The sequence below is a fragment of the Eucyclogobius newberryi genome, unplaced genomic scaffold (genome assembly GCF_026437365.1).
Source record: "Eucyclogobius newberryi isolate DKJ021-1_F unplaced genomic scaffold, fEucNew1.0.hap1 SCAF_10, whole genome shotgun sequence".
NCBI classification, from domain to species: Eukaryota; Metazoa; Chordata; class Actinopteri; order Gobiiformes; family Gobiidae; genus Eucyclogobius; species Eucyclogobius newberryi.
The window spans coordinates 21479652-21497744 of NW_027315724.1; the positions used below are offsets into that span (position 1 = coordinate 21479652).

At 40.6% G+C, this 18093-nt stretch overlaps 2 protein-coding genes across 3 annotated transcripts; both read right to left on the minus strand.

The window, feature by feature from the left end:
• Nucleotides 1-918: 918 nt before the first annotated feature.
• gosr1 (golgi SNAP receptor complex member 1) lies at nucleotides 919-7434 on the minus strand. The gene is made up of 9 exons (XM_072462544.1): nucleotides 7349-7434; nucleotides 6871-6982; nucleotides 6272-6359; nucleotides 6078-6185; nucleotides 5909-6000; nucleotides 5188-5262; nucleotides 2230-2259; nucleotides 1616-1698; nucleotides 919-1487 (listed from the first exon to the last, which is right to left on the minus strand). Exons 1-9 carry the CDS (start codon nucleotides 7380-7382, stop codon nucleotides 1363-1365), a joined length of 747 nt encoding a protein of 248 aa, XP_072318645.1. The 5' UTR covers nucleotides 7383-7434; the 3' UTR covers nucleotides 919-1362.
• Nucleotides 7435-7571: 137 nt separating this feature from the next.
• On the minus strand, nucleotides 7572-17502 carry cpda (carboxypeptidase D, a). Of its 2 annotated transcripts, none has more exons than XM_072462566.1 (21): nucleotides 16871-17502; nucleotides 16322-16569; nucleotides 14413-14555; nucleotides 14160-14329; nucleotides 13237-13637; nucleotides 12976-13167; nucleotides 12701-12868; nucleotides 12515-12624; nucleotides 12255-12357; nucleotides 11920-12062; nucleotides 11669-11838; nucleotides 11328-11600; nucleotides 11060-11255; nucleotides 10854-10986; nucleotides 10623-10769; nucleotides 10433-10531; nucleotides 10295-10359; nucleotides 10065-10196; nucleotides 9795-9980; nucleotides 8812-8914; nucleotides 7572-8669 (listed from the first exon to the last, which is right to left on the minus strand). In XM_072462566.1, exons 1-21 carry the CDS (start codon nucleotides 17485-17487, stop codon nucleotides 8443-8445), a joined length of 4026 nt encoding a protein of 1341 aa, XP_072318667.1. In that variant the 5' UTR covers nucleotides 17488-17502; the 3' UTR covers nucleotides 7572-8442. The 2 variants fall into 2 exon arrangements, with proteins under 2 accessions (XP_072318667.1, XP_072318676.1); XM_072462575.1 differs by having other exon boundaries at nucleotides 11636-11838.
• Nucleotides 17503-18093: the final 591 nt, after the last annotated feature.

Sequence of the window (18093 nt, forward strand, 5' to 3'; positions counted from 1 at the left end):
ATCTGCTTTATCACGTCTTCAAGGGCTTACAGGCACACATCAGCAATAGAATATTGTGTATATAGAATATTTACTTCGATTGCAACAAAAAGTGACCCCACTATTTTATAATGTATTGAACATGTTCAGTAATGGAAATATTAAACACCAGCTCAATAAGTTTTGACACTATTTAACCACGCAGCATATGAAAACTGTCACTGGAAAAAGCATTTCTCTGTATTAACCCAGGAATCCTGTAAAATATATATAAATGCGACATCTTAGAACAGCAACATCCAAAGACTATGCGATATATACAAACATATATAACCTCAAAGGATTAAAGACAAATCAGTGGTTAAATCTTTAGCTCTGTTTTTTTTAATTTGAACACTTGTCCATCTAAAACACTATGTCCCTGATCTTATCTGTGCTGTACATTTGTGCATGTCTGGAATAAACATTGCCATGCAACGGTTTCAAGTTCTGTCAGTATGATTTAAGAAAACATGTTTAAGTGCAGTATGTGGTCTTTGTACGATAAGCAACGATCAGTTCACCAACATTAATCTCAATGAAAAGCATTAGTGGCATTGCTTATTAAAGCTTGAGGTTGAACTTAAGGCTGCGTTTGGGCAAACTCTTATCATTAGTCATTGTCAACACGGCCGCTCTGCGGTGAGCTGAAATAAATGGGATTCAGGGCAAAGTAGTGGCATTCGCCTGTGCAAATTGGTTTTGTTGTCCCTAAAATGGAAAACCACCCAATAAAGCATGAACATTTTGACATTTGTTAAAATAGATATTGTGTTCCCAATAGGAGGAAATAAGGGCATTTTTACTTTTAAAAATGTTAATAGTAAAAAATATAAATTTTCAGCTGCCCTTTCCTCTTTTACCAAGATAGTCACAGACAAAAAAAGCTCTAAACACATGTATGGTTTAATAATGGTCATGTATTTTGAAAAATAAACAGTATCTAGTGATAGTCACACACAATTAAGAATAATTTATTAATTCACATTTTACACGCGCAATACATCCTCATTTACCCAATTAAAAAGGGTCAGTCAACTAAAAATCCTTCCATCCAATTCTCCTCTTCACATTCTCATAAACCTGTTAAAATCTAGTCCTAGGTGTAGATTTGGTCTCAAGTCTCATGTTGGGAAATGAAGTCAGAACCACCGAGCCCGTGGAAAGCTCGGCGGCTTATCCTGGCAAAAAGTCCAAATGTTTAGTCTCCAGGATTCTTCCAGAACCTCGTGAAGTCCCTCGTGAAGTCCCTCGTGAAGTCCCTCGTGAAGTCCCTCGTGAAGTCCCTCGAGTGGTCCACAGTTAAACAGTCTCTGGTCTCGGGGCCTTTCTTGGCCTTGGGTTTCAGTGGAAGGCGTAGAGCAGCAGGATGATGGTGCAGACGCCGATGACCGCGCCCAGGATCAGAGAGTCCCGCCTCTTCCGCAGGTTGATTCGCTGGATGAGGTTGTTGATGGTCGGGAAACGGTCTGAGTTATACGAGTTAAGCAGTGAATCACACAAACATGGACGATACGAGTGTCTTTTTTCAGCCTTTTTCAAATCTCTACTTCACATTCAAATGGGCACAGAGTGGTGTACAGTGATTAAAGGATACTGGCAAGAGTGTTGACCTTGCTCTGTATGGACTTCAGCACACCCCGCTGGGACGTTACGTTCTCCTTGGTCGCCATAGCAATACTGAAAAGACAATGTGCAACTATCAGCAACAAAACAAACATAACATACAGTTGGTCATGATTCGATATATTTATCCTACAGTATTGGCCTTTTTAAATCACTCTTGAAGTAGTTATTCAAAGTGAAATCCTTCATAATAAGTCATCAGCTGTAGACGGACTAAATTAGTGTTAGTGTAATGTGCCTCGGTTGACATGGACTTCATTCTTTTTCAAAAGTGCAAACAGAAGTTAAACTAATACGAATGTGCGAGTACATAACGATCAATATTATGACAACGTCTGATTCTAAGTGAATGTGGGCGAGCGGCTCCTATAGATGCGGATCATGTTCTCCTCCGTCAGGAACCATCGGCTGCAGCACCATCCAAGTGTTTCTCGCCACGTTACAGGTCAGATCGGTGGAGAGGCAAGCCCACTCGCGGTGAGAATTTGTGTTTTTCCCAAGATAATTTTGAGCAACAAAAGGCCTGCGTATAGATAGATACTCCGTACTGTAAACGGCTTTTGGGGGGCTGTGAGACAGCTTTACCTTATTGTGTCGTCCATCAATCGCTCCGAACTAGAGGAGAAAAATAAGATGAATGAGTTGAGAGGACACACACACACACACACACACACACACACACACACACACACACACACACACACACACACACACACACACACACACACACACACACACACACACACACACACACACACACACACACACACACACACACACACACACACACACACACACACACACACACACACACACACACACACACACACACACACACACACACACACACACACACACACACACACACACACACACACACACACACACACACACACACACACACACACACACACACACACACACACACACACACACACACACACACACACACACACACACACACACACACACACACACACACACACACACACCTTTTCCAAATCGGTGTAAGTGATATTAAACCTTTTTATTGCATCATTGTTTACTTCATATCCGGGGAACATTTGGGTGATGTTTATAATCCTTCCGTACAGTACTGATAAGAAAAGAAATGCCTGTTCAGCATTTTAAAAGTAAGTATTAGAAATAATTCAAACTGTGCATATTTCAAAATGAGAAATCAATATTTCAACTAATATCAGGCAAATCAAATCGGATTACGCTGCATGAATTTAGAGCAGAGCTGATCTTATTCAGGTTACACTTGTGGTTGGGTATTGACCAAATATGTCCCCAGGGAGCAGAGAAGCAACATCCATCTTCATGTGTGCCATTTGTTTCGCTAATGACATTAAATGGCCCTTTAAAAAGGTTTCTTAAACTGCTACAAATGGAAGAGAATTCAAACTAATTTAAAGCTTAATGTAGAATCTGGTGACTTGACTAAAACAAATTGCAGAGTTGTGAACAACAACAACAAAGAGTGAATCGAGTGCTGAAATAGGTTTGCAAACAGGGGATGAAAGCTAGTAGACAAAGTGGTAAATGGACTCATGGCTAAACGTGATTTTAAACGTGAAAATATGCACATGACATTGCAGCGTTGCTTTAAACACACAAACGGGCATTTAATACATCCTTGTAAACACGTATTAGTGAGATTCATCCATCTTTGGTCAATCAAACATGTCCATTTGTTCCATCGCCACATATTCTACAGAGTACACGGGCACAAAGACAAATGGGTAACGAGTCTGCAGAGTAATCAAAATGGTAGTGAAGGTATAATTTACAAGACGGCAAATGTAATATGTCCAACTGCAACATTCATTACACATTCGACACTCTTTGCCGGAGAAAATTGCTTTGGCAACATTGGCGTCCGTCACAAACTGCAAAGCCAAGAGAAAAAGTGGTCCCAAATCCAAGCCTGGCACTTGTTCACATCCCACTGCTGCACTGACGGTTACATCTTTGTACTGCAGTTTTAATCGCCATCAAACAGTCATCACTGTCATATGTGCAATTGCTGTTGGAATTCATGTGCAATTCATGTGCAATCTATGTGCTGTCGTGACACATATTCATGTGCAATTACTGTCGTGATCACATGCAATGGTATTTATGTATTTATTTATTTATTTGTCTATGGGAGTTTTTATTTATTTATAGGAGATCTTCTACTGAAAGTGTTTTTCAGACTTCCTGTAAGTGATCTGTTCTTCTGTATCTATCTCTGTATCTACCTGCGTTGCACCAATGAAATTTCCCCATGTGGGACAATAAAGGAATATCTTATCTTATCTTATCTTATATGCTGACATTTAAAGGGGATAAATCTACTTTTAATAATCTATTTTCATGGGTTTCTACAGTCTTCCCTCACCTTAAGCTTGTATTGTATTTAAATTGATTCATGCATGTTTGAGTAATCCTGATTTACCTGCATTTGAGACGCGAGTACTTCTAAAAATTCTGTTTCACCTACCCCTCATCTCTGCCCAATGGCCTGTACTCAATTGGAATTGTATGACTCAAACATTCGGACTCTGAATCATGCATGTCAGGTTTGAAAATGTCACAAATCTGCTGCTTGCGACAGTGAAGATTTACTGTGAGGGGCAGGGCATCTTTTGAACAGGAAGTCAATGAAACCGTTTCTATTAAAGCCCTTGAAATCAATATGGTCATTTACAGTTAACAAAATGTATATCTACAGGATAAAACAATGAAACTTAGCACTTCACAGATGTGGAAAGGTCAAAATGAGCACAAACTTTCACTGCTTTTACCTCAGAATTATATAATTACATATAGTATATACTTCACTTCATGCCAATGCAGTAGGTTTTTTTTTGTTAGGTAGCAATGTTTTAACCATGAATCATCAAAATGTTACGTTTTAAACTTTAAATTAAGATTAAAAATGGCAGGTTTATTCATTCACACAGGTGATTTGAACCAGCTGTTTTGTATAGAATGTGATCCATGAGACAATTATAAAAGAATGGTACCAGAAGGACAAATACATAATAATACAAATAAGTAAATGGATAATGTTGAGTCGCAACGGTTGTCAGTTTTAAAAATATAAAAGGTGATCATATGATTTGTTTATTTGGTCAGGACAGTACGTGTTAATGTCCATACATAAAATACATGCTGTAAAACACGCTAGATTCTTGCCATGGGCTAATTTCCATCCGTTCTCTCGCAGATGCTCAGATATCATTAAAATCATCAAAAATATGTTTCCAAAGAAAGTGTCATTATTGTAACTGGTGACAAAATGCCAAAGTATCGAAGGTGTCTGAAGTAGAAGAGATATTCTGCGTATGGCCGTCGTCTCAGCCTTGACTTCTGAGCTGAAGCCGTTTCTTTGCCAGAACAAGGCAAGCAACCCCCAAAATTGGCAGCTATAAAACATTTTGAACTGCTGAGAGAGGCTTTAGCCGCCAAACTGCATCTTGATAAAAACGCTTGATACCAAAGCTGTAAGATCCTATCAGGAAAACCTAACAAAGAATGAGACGAGATACTTACTTTCTGAGGTGCTCGTGTTCTTTGAGAAACAACTCTGTCCTTCTGTTGTTGACGCCCGAGCCACTTTTGTATGTTCTGAAAAATACACCAAGGCATGTCTTTAAAACTAAAATGCACGGTCGGAGGGAAAGTTTTAACCTTTTGCAGTTTTAAGTAGCAAATTTTACGCTGGTGTGTTTACAGATCAGAATTTAATTTCCACCAAAGACTGTGAACCAAAGCTAGAAACTCTATGTGGACTCATAAATACTGATTAACCATGTATAATCCATTTGTTTCCAATTGTTCCAATGTTCAAACACACTTGTATTTATCAGTGGATTGTGGAAATTATTCATTCTGCTTTTAAAACCATGTGATTAATCAAATTTAATAGTTTAATCCCATCTTCCATGTTTTTGCGCAGGACTTTTGTGGCTTAAACCAAAGTAAATCAAATGGTAATTCAATAAAGCATTTAAGGTTTACATTTTTCTATAAATAAAAAGGGATTTGGTCAGATAGAAGCTGAATGTTGTAAACTCTTAATTCAGGCAAGCAAACGGGAACATACATTTCAAGATCTACTGCCCTCTAGCTGCAAAGGGACTACTGCTAAATGTATTTATTATTTGCATATATTTTGCTGTTCAGTGCTTTATATACTTAGTATTCCATTTGTGGCTCTGCAAAGGGGAGCAATTCCTCTAAACAACATGTCAAACACAGAACATTAACTTACTCGATATCTTTCCGTACAGACCCAAGCAGATCTTCCCTTTCTCTGATGGCCAGGAAGTTGCTTTTGGTTTTATGAAACTCGTGTGTGTAATCCTGGGAAAAAAAAAGAGAACAGCATTAAAAAACAAATAAAAAAAAAACTGGTGATTTAACAGTGTGGCTGGACAAACCTGCAGGATGTCTCTGTGTCTCTGCAGAGTGTGCATGAGGGCGGCGTTAAGAGACGACGAACCAGGCGTGTTTGTGTATTCTGCCATTTTATCATTCACTGCCGTAAGCTGCAAAACAAAAGCAAACACGAGTCATCGCGAGTTGTGTAGGTTTGAAGGCGTCGCGTGCCAATGTCCGCGAGCAGACGACGTACTTTTGCCAGCAGCTGCTCGAGCTCCACTGACATCGTGTCGAACATCCGGTCCTGGGTGGAGTTGTTGAGCAGAGGAGTCGTGTCGGAGCTGTGTAGAGAACAGTCGATGAATGACACGGAGCCCGAGCAAACGCAGAGAGCGCGAGCCAACGCAGGGAAAACTGTGCACGTGTTTGTGTCTATTAAAATGAAAATAATCAATTGGCCCGTCACAATAAAGTTCAATAGAGAACAGGTGGAACAATATTTTCAGTGCCTGCCCACAAGTCGGACGGCTCACCAGTCGGACGGTTCAGGCTCACTAGCCCGAAGGTTAGGGGTTCGGACTCGTGAACCCGCCGGACTCGTGAAACCATATTTTCTGGGGGCAATATTTATCACGAGTACATTTAGTGGGATTATCCTGCTTTACTGTACGTGACACAAAGTACTGTATTGTTTATTGTGATAGTTTTCTGTAGCAATACATCGCACTTCTCACTCACATTCGTAACATCCATCAGAAAATAAACTCTGGACTAGAAAACACGGCAGTAAGAATTCTAAAACATGCATCTGAACGCTTCTGAGTAGCGGTGTTTGTGCAGTGTAAACCCCACGTGTTTGATCCACGTCCATCTCTGGAGCTGCTGTAGCTGGTGCACAGTTTACTGAAGGAAACCAACTTCAGGTCGAGTTCGTTTTCCACTTGTCTGGCCTGTTTTCGGAGATCTGTACGAGACAAACACGAAGCATGATGAGACATTTTGACCACCACAAAGCCAATCAACTGTCAAATGCCTTGTGTTTAACGCGTTTTATTCACATGAGCAACTAGACAAGATCGACAAACCAAACAACCCAGTCAATTGTGCGATTATATTGATTATGACTTTATGACGTAAAGGGGGAAACTGCTAAACTTGAACAGTGTCATATGTTAACCTGCTGTACCGCGCTGCCATCGGACGCACAACGGCACGAGCGTAACAATATGACACTTGACAGATCGGACACATCATTGTTCAGGTCACACAGATTAAACTCAGCTCGTGTCAGGACATGAGAGTTTTACGCATACATTTTGTGCGGACTTACCTTCCCAGTAGCCGCTGCTCCCCGTCGCCGCCATCTTTGTTTTTCTGCGACGTCACCAACTTCCTGGGTGTGTCACGTGATAATGAGCTAAAACCACGGAAGTAGAATGTACGTCAGTGGTAAAAACATGAAACAGCGACATCTAGCCAAACTGCGTAAAAACTACAACAAGAAAACGTTTAACACGACCCAAAGCTTTATTGAGTCTCAAAATAACATACCACGGTGACCACAAAAGTCTTTGACATGATTAAATGCAACAAAGGATTTGCAACATCTGCCTCCAGTAGTTCATATAAAAATATTCACATCGTACTGTGATTCACACAAAACCATTCACACATTAAGACATGTAAAACAGATGAACACAGACTTTCAGATTCAGTTTATGTTTATGCAATATAATCCCAAAATGCCTTCACACTGACCCTCTGGCATTCAAGCACATACATTATAAATTAAATGATTGCACTCAAAGTGGGCAGTTTTTTTTTTAAATGAGCTACATTCACATTTTCCTCATTCTGCGATTTGGGAAATTCTCACAATGTCTAGAATAGCATCTGCAAAGACACCATGCAAGCAAACTTAATTTAAAAGTTATTTTCACTGGTTCAATTACCTGAGGATACTTCACCCCTTATTAAGAACAAGAGTTTGTTTTTAAATTCATACATCAGCCCCCAGGCTGAAATTTTATAAAAGCCAAGGCACAGTATGGAGTAAAAATAAAACTCTAACATTTTAAGTGGTATAGCTGCTTGCTGATTCTAGGAGGTAAATTCCCAAAACTAAAATAAATGTTGAGTAGTCTATTGTAATCCACCATTGTTATCAGTCTTGGTTAATTTGATTTGGAAACAAACTGCATTCTGACAATATCTTCATGCGTTCCAAGCCTCTCTTCAGAAGGTAAACCAGTTAAACAGGAATTCGCCAGTGGACAGGGTAGAAATGTGAGTACTCGTCACCTGTGGTGATGCTGAAACAGCATCTCTCTCCATCAGTTTAGAATCATAAATCAGTTCCTTGTTACAAGGGCATCAACTTAAATTAAAATAAGACTACAGTTTTGCTTTGACTTCAAAACCATGTCAGATTTTGTTGGCATACAGTGTTTCTTCATCACTTTCACTTTCATCTTGAAACTCATGAGATAGCAGTGATTTCTTGGAGCCCATAGACGTAAGCCGGATTTCATCTTCATAATCATTTCGATGCTGGCGCAAGCGATGGAACCCATCTTTTTGACGGTTGGATTTGGCAGCACATACACACCAGATGATACAGGCCGTTACCACTAACGCAGTCATGGACGCAGCTGCAGAAGGTGAGAGACAATGGACTCATCAGTGTCTTTTTTGACAATCTATAGTTAAGTTTGACATTACCATGATAAAATTGTTCATGAATATATAAAGTGTACTTTATAGAGTATTGAGATCATCATGAATAAAGTTTACCTGCACTGGCCACCACAAACTCTCTGGGCAGCCCAAATATGCTATTATCCATGTCAAACTCAATAACAATACAGTTTGCCGCTTCATATGAAGACACCACCACCTGAAAAACAATAAGGAAAACATGAAAAATACATGCCCAAAGTAAAGGTGGAAAATCCCTCAGTACGACAAAGCATTTATCAGTTTGAGCGTCACTGGGCCAGGGATAACAAGCCAATCAGCTGCAGGTGTGTCTGCTACATGGAGGCCTTCTGAAAAAAGGGTAAATGTCCTCATCACTGTCAACCTTCAAAAGGTAAATGCTAATTGATTTCTAATTCAATTTCAGGAACGTGACATGGGTCCCTATGGCCTAAGACATACTATCCGGTGTCCAAAAAAGTATGGAGAAACAACCAAGAGGAGAAATGATATGTTGGCATCCAAATATCGTTTTGACATTGAAAGAGACGCAGTATCTCCAAAGCCTTTGGAGGACAGGTATATAAAGAATGCAGCAGTCCTGCCGGAGCTTTGTTTGCCCAGCAATGATGTGCACGAGAAACACGGCAGCCCCAGGACCACAAAGAAGCAGCCCCTTCTGATCCATGGATTCACTGTACCAGAGTACCAGACCGCCTATCATTCTGTGGTAGACCCTCTTCTCCTTCGCTCTTGTGGGAAGAACCTTCCTTACAGCCTTAAACTCGGGCGCACTATTAAGGAACACCTTTTCGAAGAACTAGCCTACCCAACTCTTCATATTTCAGAACAGCCTGATGAAAAGTTGGAAATTACAGAAAAATTTTGTATACTTCAGCCCACACCATTCATAGACATAGACAATACAGAACTGTCTTCATTTGTTTAGAAATACACATATACGTACAGAAGTATTTTTAGTATTTCATTGTTAAGTAACCTAATGGCATTTTCATTTTGTTATCCACATGGGCCGGTCAATTACAGACTGAAAAAATATGTACATTTTGCAGCGTTACCTCCTGACGTTGTTGCTGGTAGCCTTCTGCAACAGCTTCAATGCTATGGCTGCCTGGCTCCAGAAGTGCGTGGAAGTAGCCTCCTTCTCCTGTAAAGACTCTTACCCCACCGTTAAGCACTATGATGGCACCCACGACAGGCTTTCCACTCTTATCTCGCACCACACCTCGCACCCCTTTGTGGACCTGGTTTGAATAAAGGCGTGTTGCATTTGTCTGGTTAATATTAAGTTGTTTATATTATGTTTGACCAAAAATCTTCAGGCTGACCTCCACTAGCATGCTGAGAAGAGCCTTCTTGTTCTCTGCCCAGAGTGTGGCCAGCTGGTCAGGCGGGGGAAACAGACAGCAGCCCGTGTACACTGTAATTTCAGGACAGTGGCCAAAGTCCATACTAAAGTCCTTTTAGAGAAAATAAAATGTAAGATATATTTTGAGTTCAGCCAAAACCAAGTGATTGCTGACCATTTTCTTAGCATTTGAATTAAAATTGTACAAACCTTCATACTACCCATGTGGCTCTGTTTCTCTGCTGCCCTCATGACTCCATCAGGAATAGTACTTGCTGGAAAAGAAAAAAATAATTAAAAAGTAAGTATTTTTACATTGACTTCACAGTATGTGGGGGAGTTGCATACATTGCCCATTATCAGGGCATCTAGTGTTGCCCTGGTGCATCTGGGGATGATTGCTGGCATAAACATTAGCCAGATGCTTCAGAGTGCCTTCATTTTCAACTAAAACAAAAAGTAAATAAATACAATTTGGTGACTTTTAATTCATTTATCTTATAATTAATCAATACATGTTGTAGATAATAAGTATTACCTGTCTGCACGGGCTTATCATAAGGATAAGTAGCACCAAGTGAGCCTCCATCTAGAGCCACAGACAGCGTGTAGCCCTTCTCTTGAATTAGATCCATCATAGCTCTGGTCTCAGGCTGGGCTTCTACAATGCGCTGAGAGGCATTTCCTAAACAGTTCAAATGCACATTTCACAAATAAGGATTCAAAATAACCAATATTTCTATGACCAATCTGCTTAGTATTAATTTACCAAAAAAATCAGAGTCCAGGTCTTTTCCATTGGCATTTGTCAGCCCTTGGGTAGAGGTGCATTTTTCTACAGCTTGTTCTCGTCCATCGGGATTAATTGAAGGCACAATCACAATTCGAGTGTCATTGATGAGCTACAGGGCAAGACAAATATATCAATTTTACATTAATAAGTCGAATTAGGTCTTATGAAAAGCAGAAACATACTCTTGTGATGATTGAATTCTTGCCGTAGTTGATACACAGAAGGGCAGCAAATTCAAGTAGCAGCTCGGTTCCAACAGGAGCGTTACCATGGATTCCTGCTACAAAGCGCACTTTGGGTTCAGATGGTTCTGCCTCATGAGGTCGATTGGAAATTTCGAGAGCCCAAATTGTCCGAATCTCTACACTTTGGCCGAGACTGATATAAAAAAACAACTGTATTTTAACAAGGACAATACAGATCAGTTTATATTTACAGTGTTTTGCATACCTTCGTAGAGATGTGATTTTAGGGAAGTTAAGAGAAAGAGCTCTCATAAAGGCAGACATATCTTTGTAATGTTTATATCGGAAAGTGTTTTCTGAGAAAGTGTTTTTCACCAGCCGGTCCAAACCCTGTCCTAGAGACAGCTCCTTAATCAAGCTCTGAAATTCTTTCTCAGCTGTGAGCCTATTATTGTCAGAGTGGAGGCGTTTCAATTTGAAGTTCACCACCTCGACTCGATCCTTGGAAACCATAGCAGAGATTTTCATTTCTTTATACCTGAAAATCAATGAATATTAAATAAAGATCTATACATTTTATTTGATTTCCAGGTGAAAGGTCCTTGCCCATGAGCAGATGCAGTAATGGTGTGTAATCCAGGGGCCAGGAGTCTCCAGTAGTCACCAGTTTGGGCAGTGGTGATATTGTGGTCAATGCCCTGAATGCTTATAGTGGCATTAGGGATCCCTGTGCCATCACTTATGTCGGACACGTTGCCCTTCACACCAGTGTGCACCTGACAAAATATAAAACACATAATATGCAGGTACGAGGCTTTGGAAAGCTTGTGCAATTGATGGAATGATTTTGTTTTTACTTGATTTATGAACTTTAGCAAGGCCCGTCGGTTCTGCTCCCAATATCCAGGCAAGTCCTTAGCCCAGGGGTACTTCACACAGCTAAGCTCAATGGTCACCTCAAAACAATTGGTGTTCAAGTAATTCCAGTCTTGCATTCCACCTGAAATACAAGTTGTTTAAATGCATTTTACACAAAAATCACAGTTTTGAATATAACAAATACATGGTTGGGTATAGGAAGTGAACAATGTGCTGTGCTTTTCAGCTGCAAGACTTAAACATGCACACGTGACATACGATAACAGATCCAAGCTACAAACAAACCAGAATGATAATGGGAGGGACTGCTTACCAGGGACATTGTACCAGTTGGCGCCATTAGTGATGCCATCTGCAAAATACTCATCTTTGTATTGGTCCTGACAAGGGTGACCACTGTGCATCAAAGGGTTCTCCTGTGTAAAAGAGACATGCATATTACAGCAAAAACAATGAATACCACTGTAAAAAAAAAAAGCACGTTCCCCATCAATCTTCACATGTTATTCTTCATAGTGAAATCAATGCACAAGTAGATATTACCAGTTTGAAAATTCTGCAGTTTCAAATTACCTGTGAATAGGCTTTGGACAAACGCTGAAACATGTCATCGTCTGGACACGGACTATACTGAGTAACCATGTCTTTGTTATTGTCGAAGGGATAATTAACTACCAAGGAACCTATGTGTCAGGCAGGAATAATGAATACAGTCAGAAATGAAACCATGTTCGCGTGCGAGGATTTATAAACGTGTACCTCCGTGAAGGTTTGCCGACAGAACAAAAGGATTCATCTTCAGCCAATTCATCACAGCAATTGTTTCTGGCTGTCTGAGCTCTGTGATGGCGACAAACTGGTCTGGAAAGTTGCGATTTAAGTCATACTTGTTGCTGTTATTGCGACCATAGTAACCCATTTCATCACCTGCAAAATATGAATGCACACAGTTGAAACAAAGCAATCATTGGAACAATTCTTACTTTTTTAATCAATTTTTGAATCATCTTGCATTGCGGGTTGGGTTCTTTTACCTTCTGTGGCGACCTCGTAGCCATCAGGATTCATTGAAGGCATGATGTGAATGCGGGTATTATTGACCAAATATGTGACCTCCGGATCAGTGCCATAGTTCTGACACAAGTACTCGATGAGGTTAAGCATTAACTCACGACCCACAACCTCATTGCCGTGCATGTTGGCCACATACTTAAACTCCGGCTCGCCTGAGAACCATGAAAAAAGCTCGGTGTATAAATATGCAAGTGTAAATTAAGTATAAAAGTGAAATGTACCATGTTCATGAACTTCAGGATTATCCGAGATGACCATCACATACAGCTCTCGGTCTTCTACTGAATGACCGACAGAGTAGAGATGCGTGATGGAGGGGAACTCGCTGCTGTACTTCCGTAAAAACATCTCCATGTCTGCAAAGTTGTGATGCCGAAAGTCTTGAGGCTGAACCGGCTGGTGAGTTGGCAATACGGGAGGCGTGTTCTTCGTCTCCTCCACAGGGGAATCCGATTTGTTTTCAGTCGATTTTGTGAAGCCCGTGGTGATGTGTGCGTCGCTGGTCATTGGTGGGGACGCTGTGGTCAAAGCGGCAGGTTCAACCACGGGCGCCAAGGTGAAGTTAAGTTCTGTGGCCTTGCCCTCTGACACCTGTACGCTTGGGACCGTCATTGAAATGTACCTGTTCATAGAAACATCACAGTAAGTTTCAGGTTGTTAGTCTCTCTAAAAATGTCTTTCAGTGGAGTTTATGACACAACAAGCTAGCCTTGAACACTTGCAATACTGACTTAACCATGTACAATACCGTCATATTCATGTGCAATTACTGTTGTACTCACATGCAATAATGTCACATTCATGTGCATATAACTGATGAAAATAGAGTGTTTATTTTACCATTATTAGTAGTATTATCTTTTCTTACGCTGTTTATTTTATTTTATCTTTATTTTTCCCCTCCATTCCTTATTATAAAATGAGGTTTTGTCTATATGAGTTTTTGTTTATAAAAGTTTTGTTTGTCCTTTTCCTCTGTATCTACCTGCGTTGCAACAATGAAATTTCCCCATGTGTGGACAATAAAGAAATATCTTATCTTATCTCAACACACATAAAGAGTAGCTACAAAATATACATCTATAAATAAATGAGTATTCCTGTATAAATATTCTCCTACAGGCTGATAGTTGTCAGTGCTCACCCGGGTGCCGTAGCTGTGATATTGTAAGTTCCTGGGAGCAGTAAACGGTAATAATCTCCATACATTCCAGTGGTGATACTGTGGTGAATGCCCTCCACAACAATGCTCGCAGTAGTAATTGTTGAACCGCCGACTGCTTCTTTGACAAGTCCACGAACTCCCATGTGAACCTAGGGATAGGGGGAAAATAACATGACTACGTGACAATAAAATCGTCCTGTCAATTTACGTTTGCCATTAGATTAGATTGTACCTTCTCCATGTAGGCTAAGAGAGACTCCCGGTTCATTGACCATTCATTGGGGAGTTCATCCGCCTTGGGATGCTTGCAGCAACTTAATTCCACAGTGATTTCCAGACAGTTCCCAAAGAGGTAGTTGTAATCTTGCATCCCCCCTGGGTAAATACAGCAATGAATAATTACACCATTTAATTCAACATAACTCACAATACAAACAACAAACAAACTAAGTGTACATGATCCGACCAGTAAAAGGGCCCCCTTGGCACAGCCCCCCCCAATCTTTGAGAAGCTCTGTTATATTCCAAGGTTTTAAAGAGAGACCTAGGGAAGCAGGCGGTCTGCCGGGATCTGCCAACAGGCAACTTGTGTCTCGCAGGTTAAAGGTTGTCATGGCAACCCACTTTTGTCACATGCACCCATTGGAGACGGAACCTGTTTTCAACTATGCAACCAGAGTAAATCGTGAGCATACGTGGACAAATAACAAGGTGCAAGAAGTCAGTCCGGTATGAGAGCCTAGCTCAGGGTTGGCAAATTATGTTGAAAATAATGAATAGCTCCATTCTTTGTCACGATCTTGAAATGGATATTGTATTCATGACATTCTCACAAAGCATCTGGCCTGTAAATGTCTTGGTGGAGGGTCAAGTATCATAAAATATGAATGGACCATACAATTAACAACAAATGTGCATAAATATCACTTTCAAATTGTCAGGAAGATTACACTACACTTTCTGTCACTTTGTAGAGAACATGCTCAATATATTCTAATTTGGCATATCTACAAATATTATCCAGTTTTCTATACATCTCCCTCCTGTGCGATTTGAAAAATGTTGTATTGGCTAAATCGCATGAAAATTACAATGGCATAAATATTGTGAGGGGGTTTATTCTGGATCAGATCACACAGCTCACTGGTGTGGTCAGTTTATACAGTAGCATATCCGCTTTGAAAACAGTGACGTACCATATCCTGTCTGAGAGTTAGAAACACGCCTTGAGGAAAGTCTTGACCAAACATCAAGTCATGAAGTCAGTCACTCAATTAAACACACAGTTCTGTCAAACAACAGCCACTTTGCAAGGCTAGCAAATGTTATTTCTTTATAATATATGATACCTTTATCAGGTTAAGGTTAGGATAAGCTTTAGGAGCAGGTTATTTGGTTTGGTTTAGGGCTGGTTTACAAACTGGGTCTGGCAGAACTGTGCTGAGGGGAATTCGAATGAACCGGTTCTAAATCTGAACACATCTCAGAGCACTCACACAGGAAAAGTTGGAAAAGAGCGTACGTTGTGCATGTAAATGTAGTGACTGCTCTACTTAATGAGGACACAAGACAAAGCTACTCCAGTTTCTTGCCTAAGGGTTCAATATCGTAAGCTTTAGTACTGACATAGAAAATAATATCACAAGGAGTAAGATGATAGGTGGAGTGTGAGCTCTAAGTCACAGAAAATCTTTTAGTAAAACTGATACAGTAACTGCTAATGCTAAACTTTTAAAACAGAAATGGACTTTGAAGTGTGAGATTGAAGTGTGAGATTAAAGTGCATCTGACAAGTTTTTGTGAGTTTTGACTTGGTGGAATAAAACCTGTTGGAAATATAAATGATCGTTTTACATTAATCGAGTTTGAGAAGAAAAGTTGAAAACACGTTGACACGGAACAAAAAGACAGAAAGTAAAGCTCCAAAACATGATGACATAACACTAGCTTGGTGCAATTTATACACAAAAGTTACATTTGCTGATCCCTGAAACATAAATTTAGCCAATATTTGTTTTATTTGTTGTGGCATTAGAGGAGTTTTGGGCCCAGTTTCTCACATGGTCATTTACAAACAGGAAAAACAATTTGAAACCAATCTACTTTCTGTACAAGTTTACTGCTCATTACTGACGTCTTACCTGGCACGTCATACCACTCGGCGCCATTGGTGATGCCGTCCTTGAAGATCTCCTGAAATTCGTCAGGACAGTTGGGGTGTCCAGTTTTCATGACAGGGTGGTTGGAGGAATAGACCAAGGCCAAATAGCGAAACAAGGCATCATCTGCAGATGGACTGTAGAGGCCCCTTGAATCGTGGGTGGCCGAGTCATCAAACGGGTAACTGGCCACCACTGTGCCTCCGTGCAGGTTTGCTGACAGAACAAACCTGAAGATGACAAGTGTAGTTTAGCAGAAGAATAGACGGAGTAGATTAGAGGATGGGGACTTTCTTATTACACTGGTCAAAGTTGTACATTTTGCTTATGCCTACGTAACATAATAAGGTACAGTGCTACAGTGAGTTAAACAGTACCCTCTTGTCGTTTTGCAATGCCTGACACAAAGTTTGCATTTTTACAATATACATGCATTGTTTCTCTAATAAAATAACATGTTTATTAACGTCTTGAACTAATCCTGCACACTGTAGCCCTACATGCCATGGATGACCTCCATAAAGCACTTACTTTTTCTCCTGGATCCATCTCATCATTGCCATAACTTCAGGGACTTCCTCTGTTTTCACTTTTGTCTTGTCATACTGGTCAGGAAAGCTCCTGTTCAGATCATGGTCTTTTGCATTATGTCGGCCATGGTGATCCCCCTTACAGTCTCCTTCTTTAGACTTCTCAAAGCCGTCCGGGTTCATACTGGGCATGATGTAAATGTCAGTAGTATTCACCAGCTCAGTCACACGCTGCTCCTCGCCATAGTTGCTCAGAAGGTGTTGGATTAGATAAACTAACACCTGTCTGGACACGGTCTCGTCGCCGTGCATGTTCCCCACGTATTTAAACTTGGGCAGCCCCGGAGAGTCCGTGTTCGGGTTCCTGGTTATTCGCATCACCCAGAGCTCTCTGCCCTGCACAGACTGGCCTATGCTGGACAGATTGGTAATTAAAGGATATCTCTGACATAAAGATTGTAGGAGATCAGTTAGTTCCACATAATTGTAGTATTTCCCATAAGTTTCTCCAGACGGACTTCTTCGGACCCTGGCGTCACCGCTGAATACGAGTAGAATGATCAGAAAGCACAAAGGCAGTGTCCGCGCTGGAGGGAAGGACAAGGAAAGGTGCGCCATTATGACTCTGCACTATATCCTCTGATCATGCGGAGTGTAAGGTCCACAGGACGCCAGAAGAAAGGGCTTTTCTTGATTTTCTTCGCAGGGATTTTCGCCGTCGGAACAGCCAGGCCTGTTGATGTTTCCATCTACTTCCTTTTTCCTCGGAGGGGGCGGGACTACGTGATGACGTAAAATTGACGTGAGGTCGCGAGGACTTCTTCTTCTTCGTTTTGTTTTAAAGCGAGTGGCACTCAACATTTAGGTGCGTTTCCGCCATCTACTGTTCGCGTCGTACTCATGAATTTATTACATTATCTTTGTGCTATGTCTATAATACATATACAGTCCTTATTCAGCAGCATGTGCAACCCCTTCAATACATTGAAGGGGTTCAGCATTTGTGCGTTTTCCTAACATTCTAGAATCGTCATAACCTGGAGCAGGTGAGGATTCCTTTGTGGAATTTACTGTTTAACTGTCAGATTGTTGACCTGGTTCATATTTCTGCCATTACTGGAAACAACAGTAATGTATACAATATTCAGTGTTTTTTTTAAGAGTCAGCAAAAATTAACAAATGTGCAATGTTTTTTTTTCTCAATAGCCTCAGAAAGTTTTGCC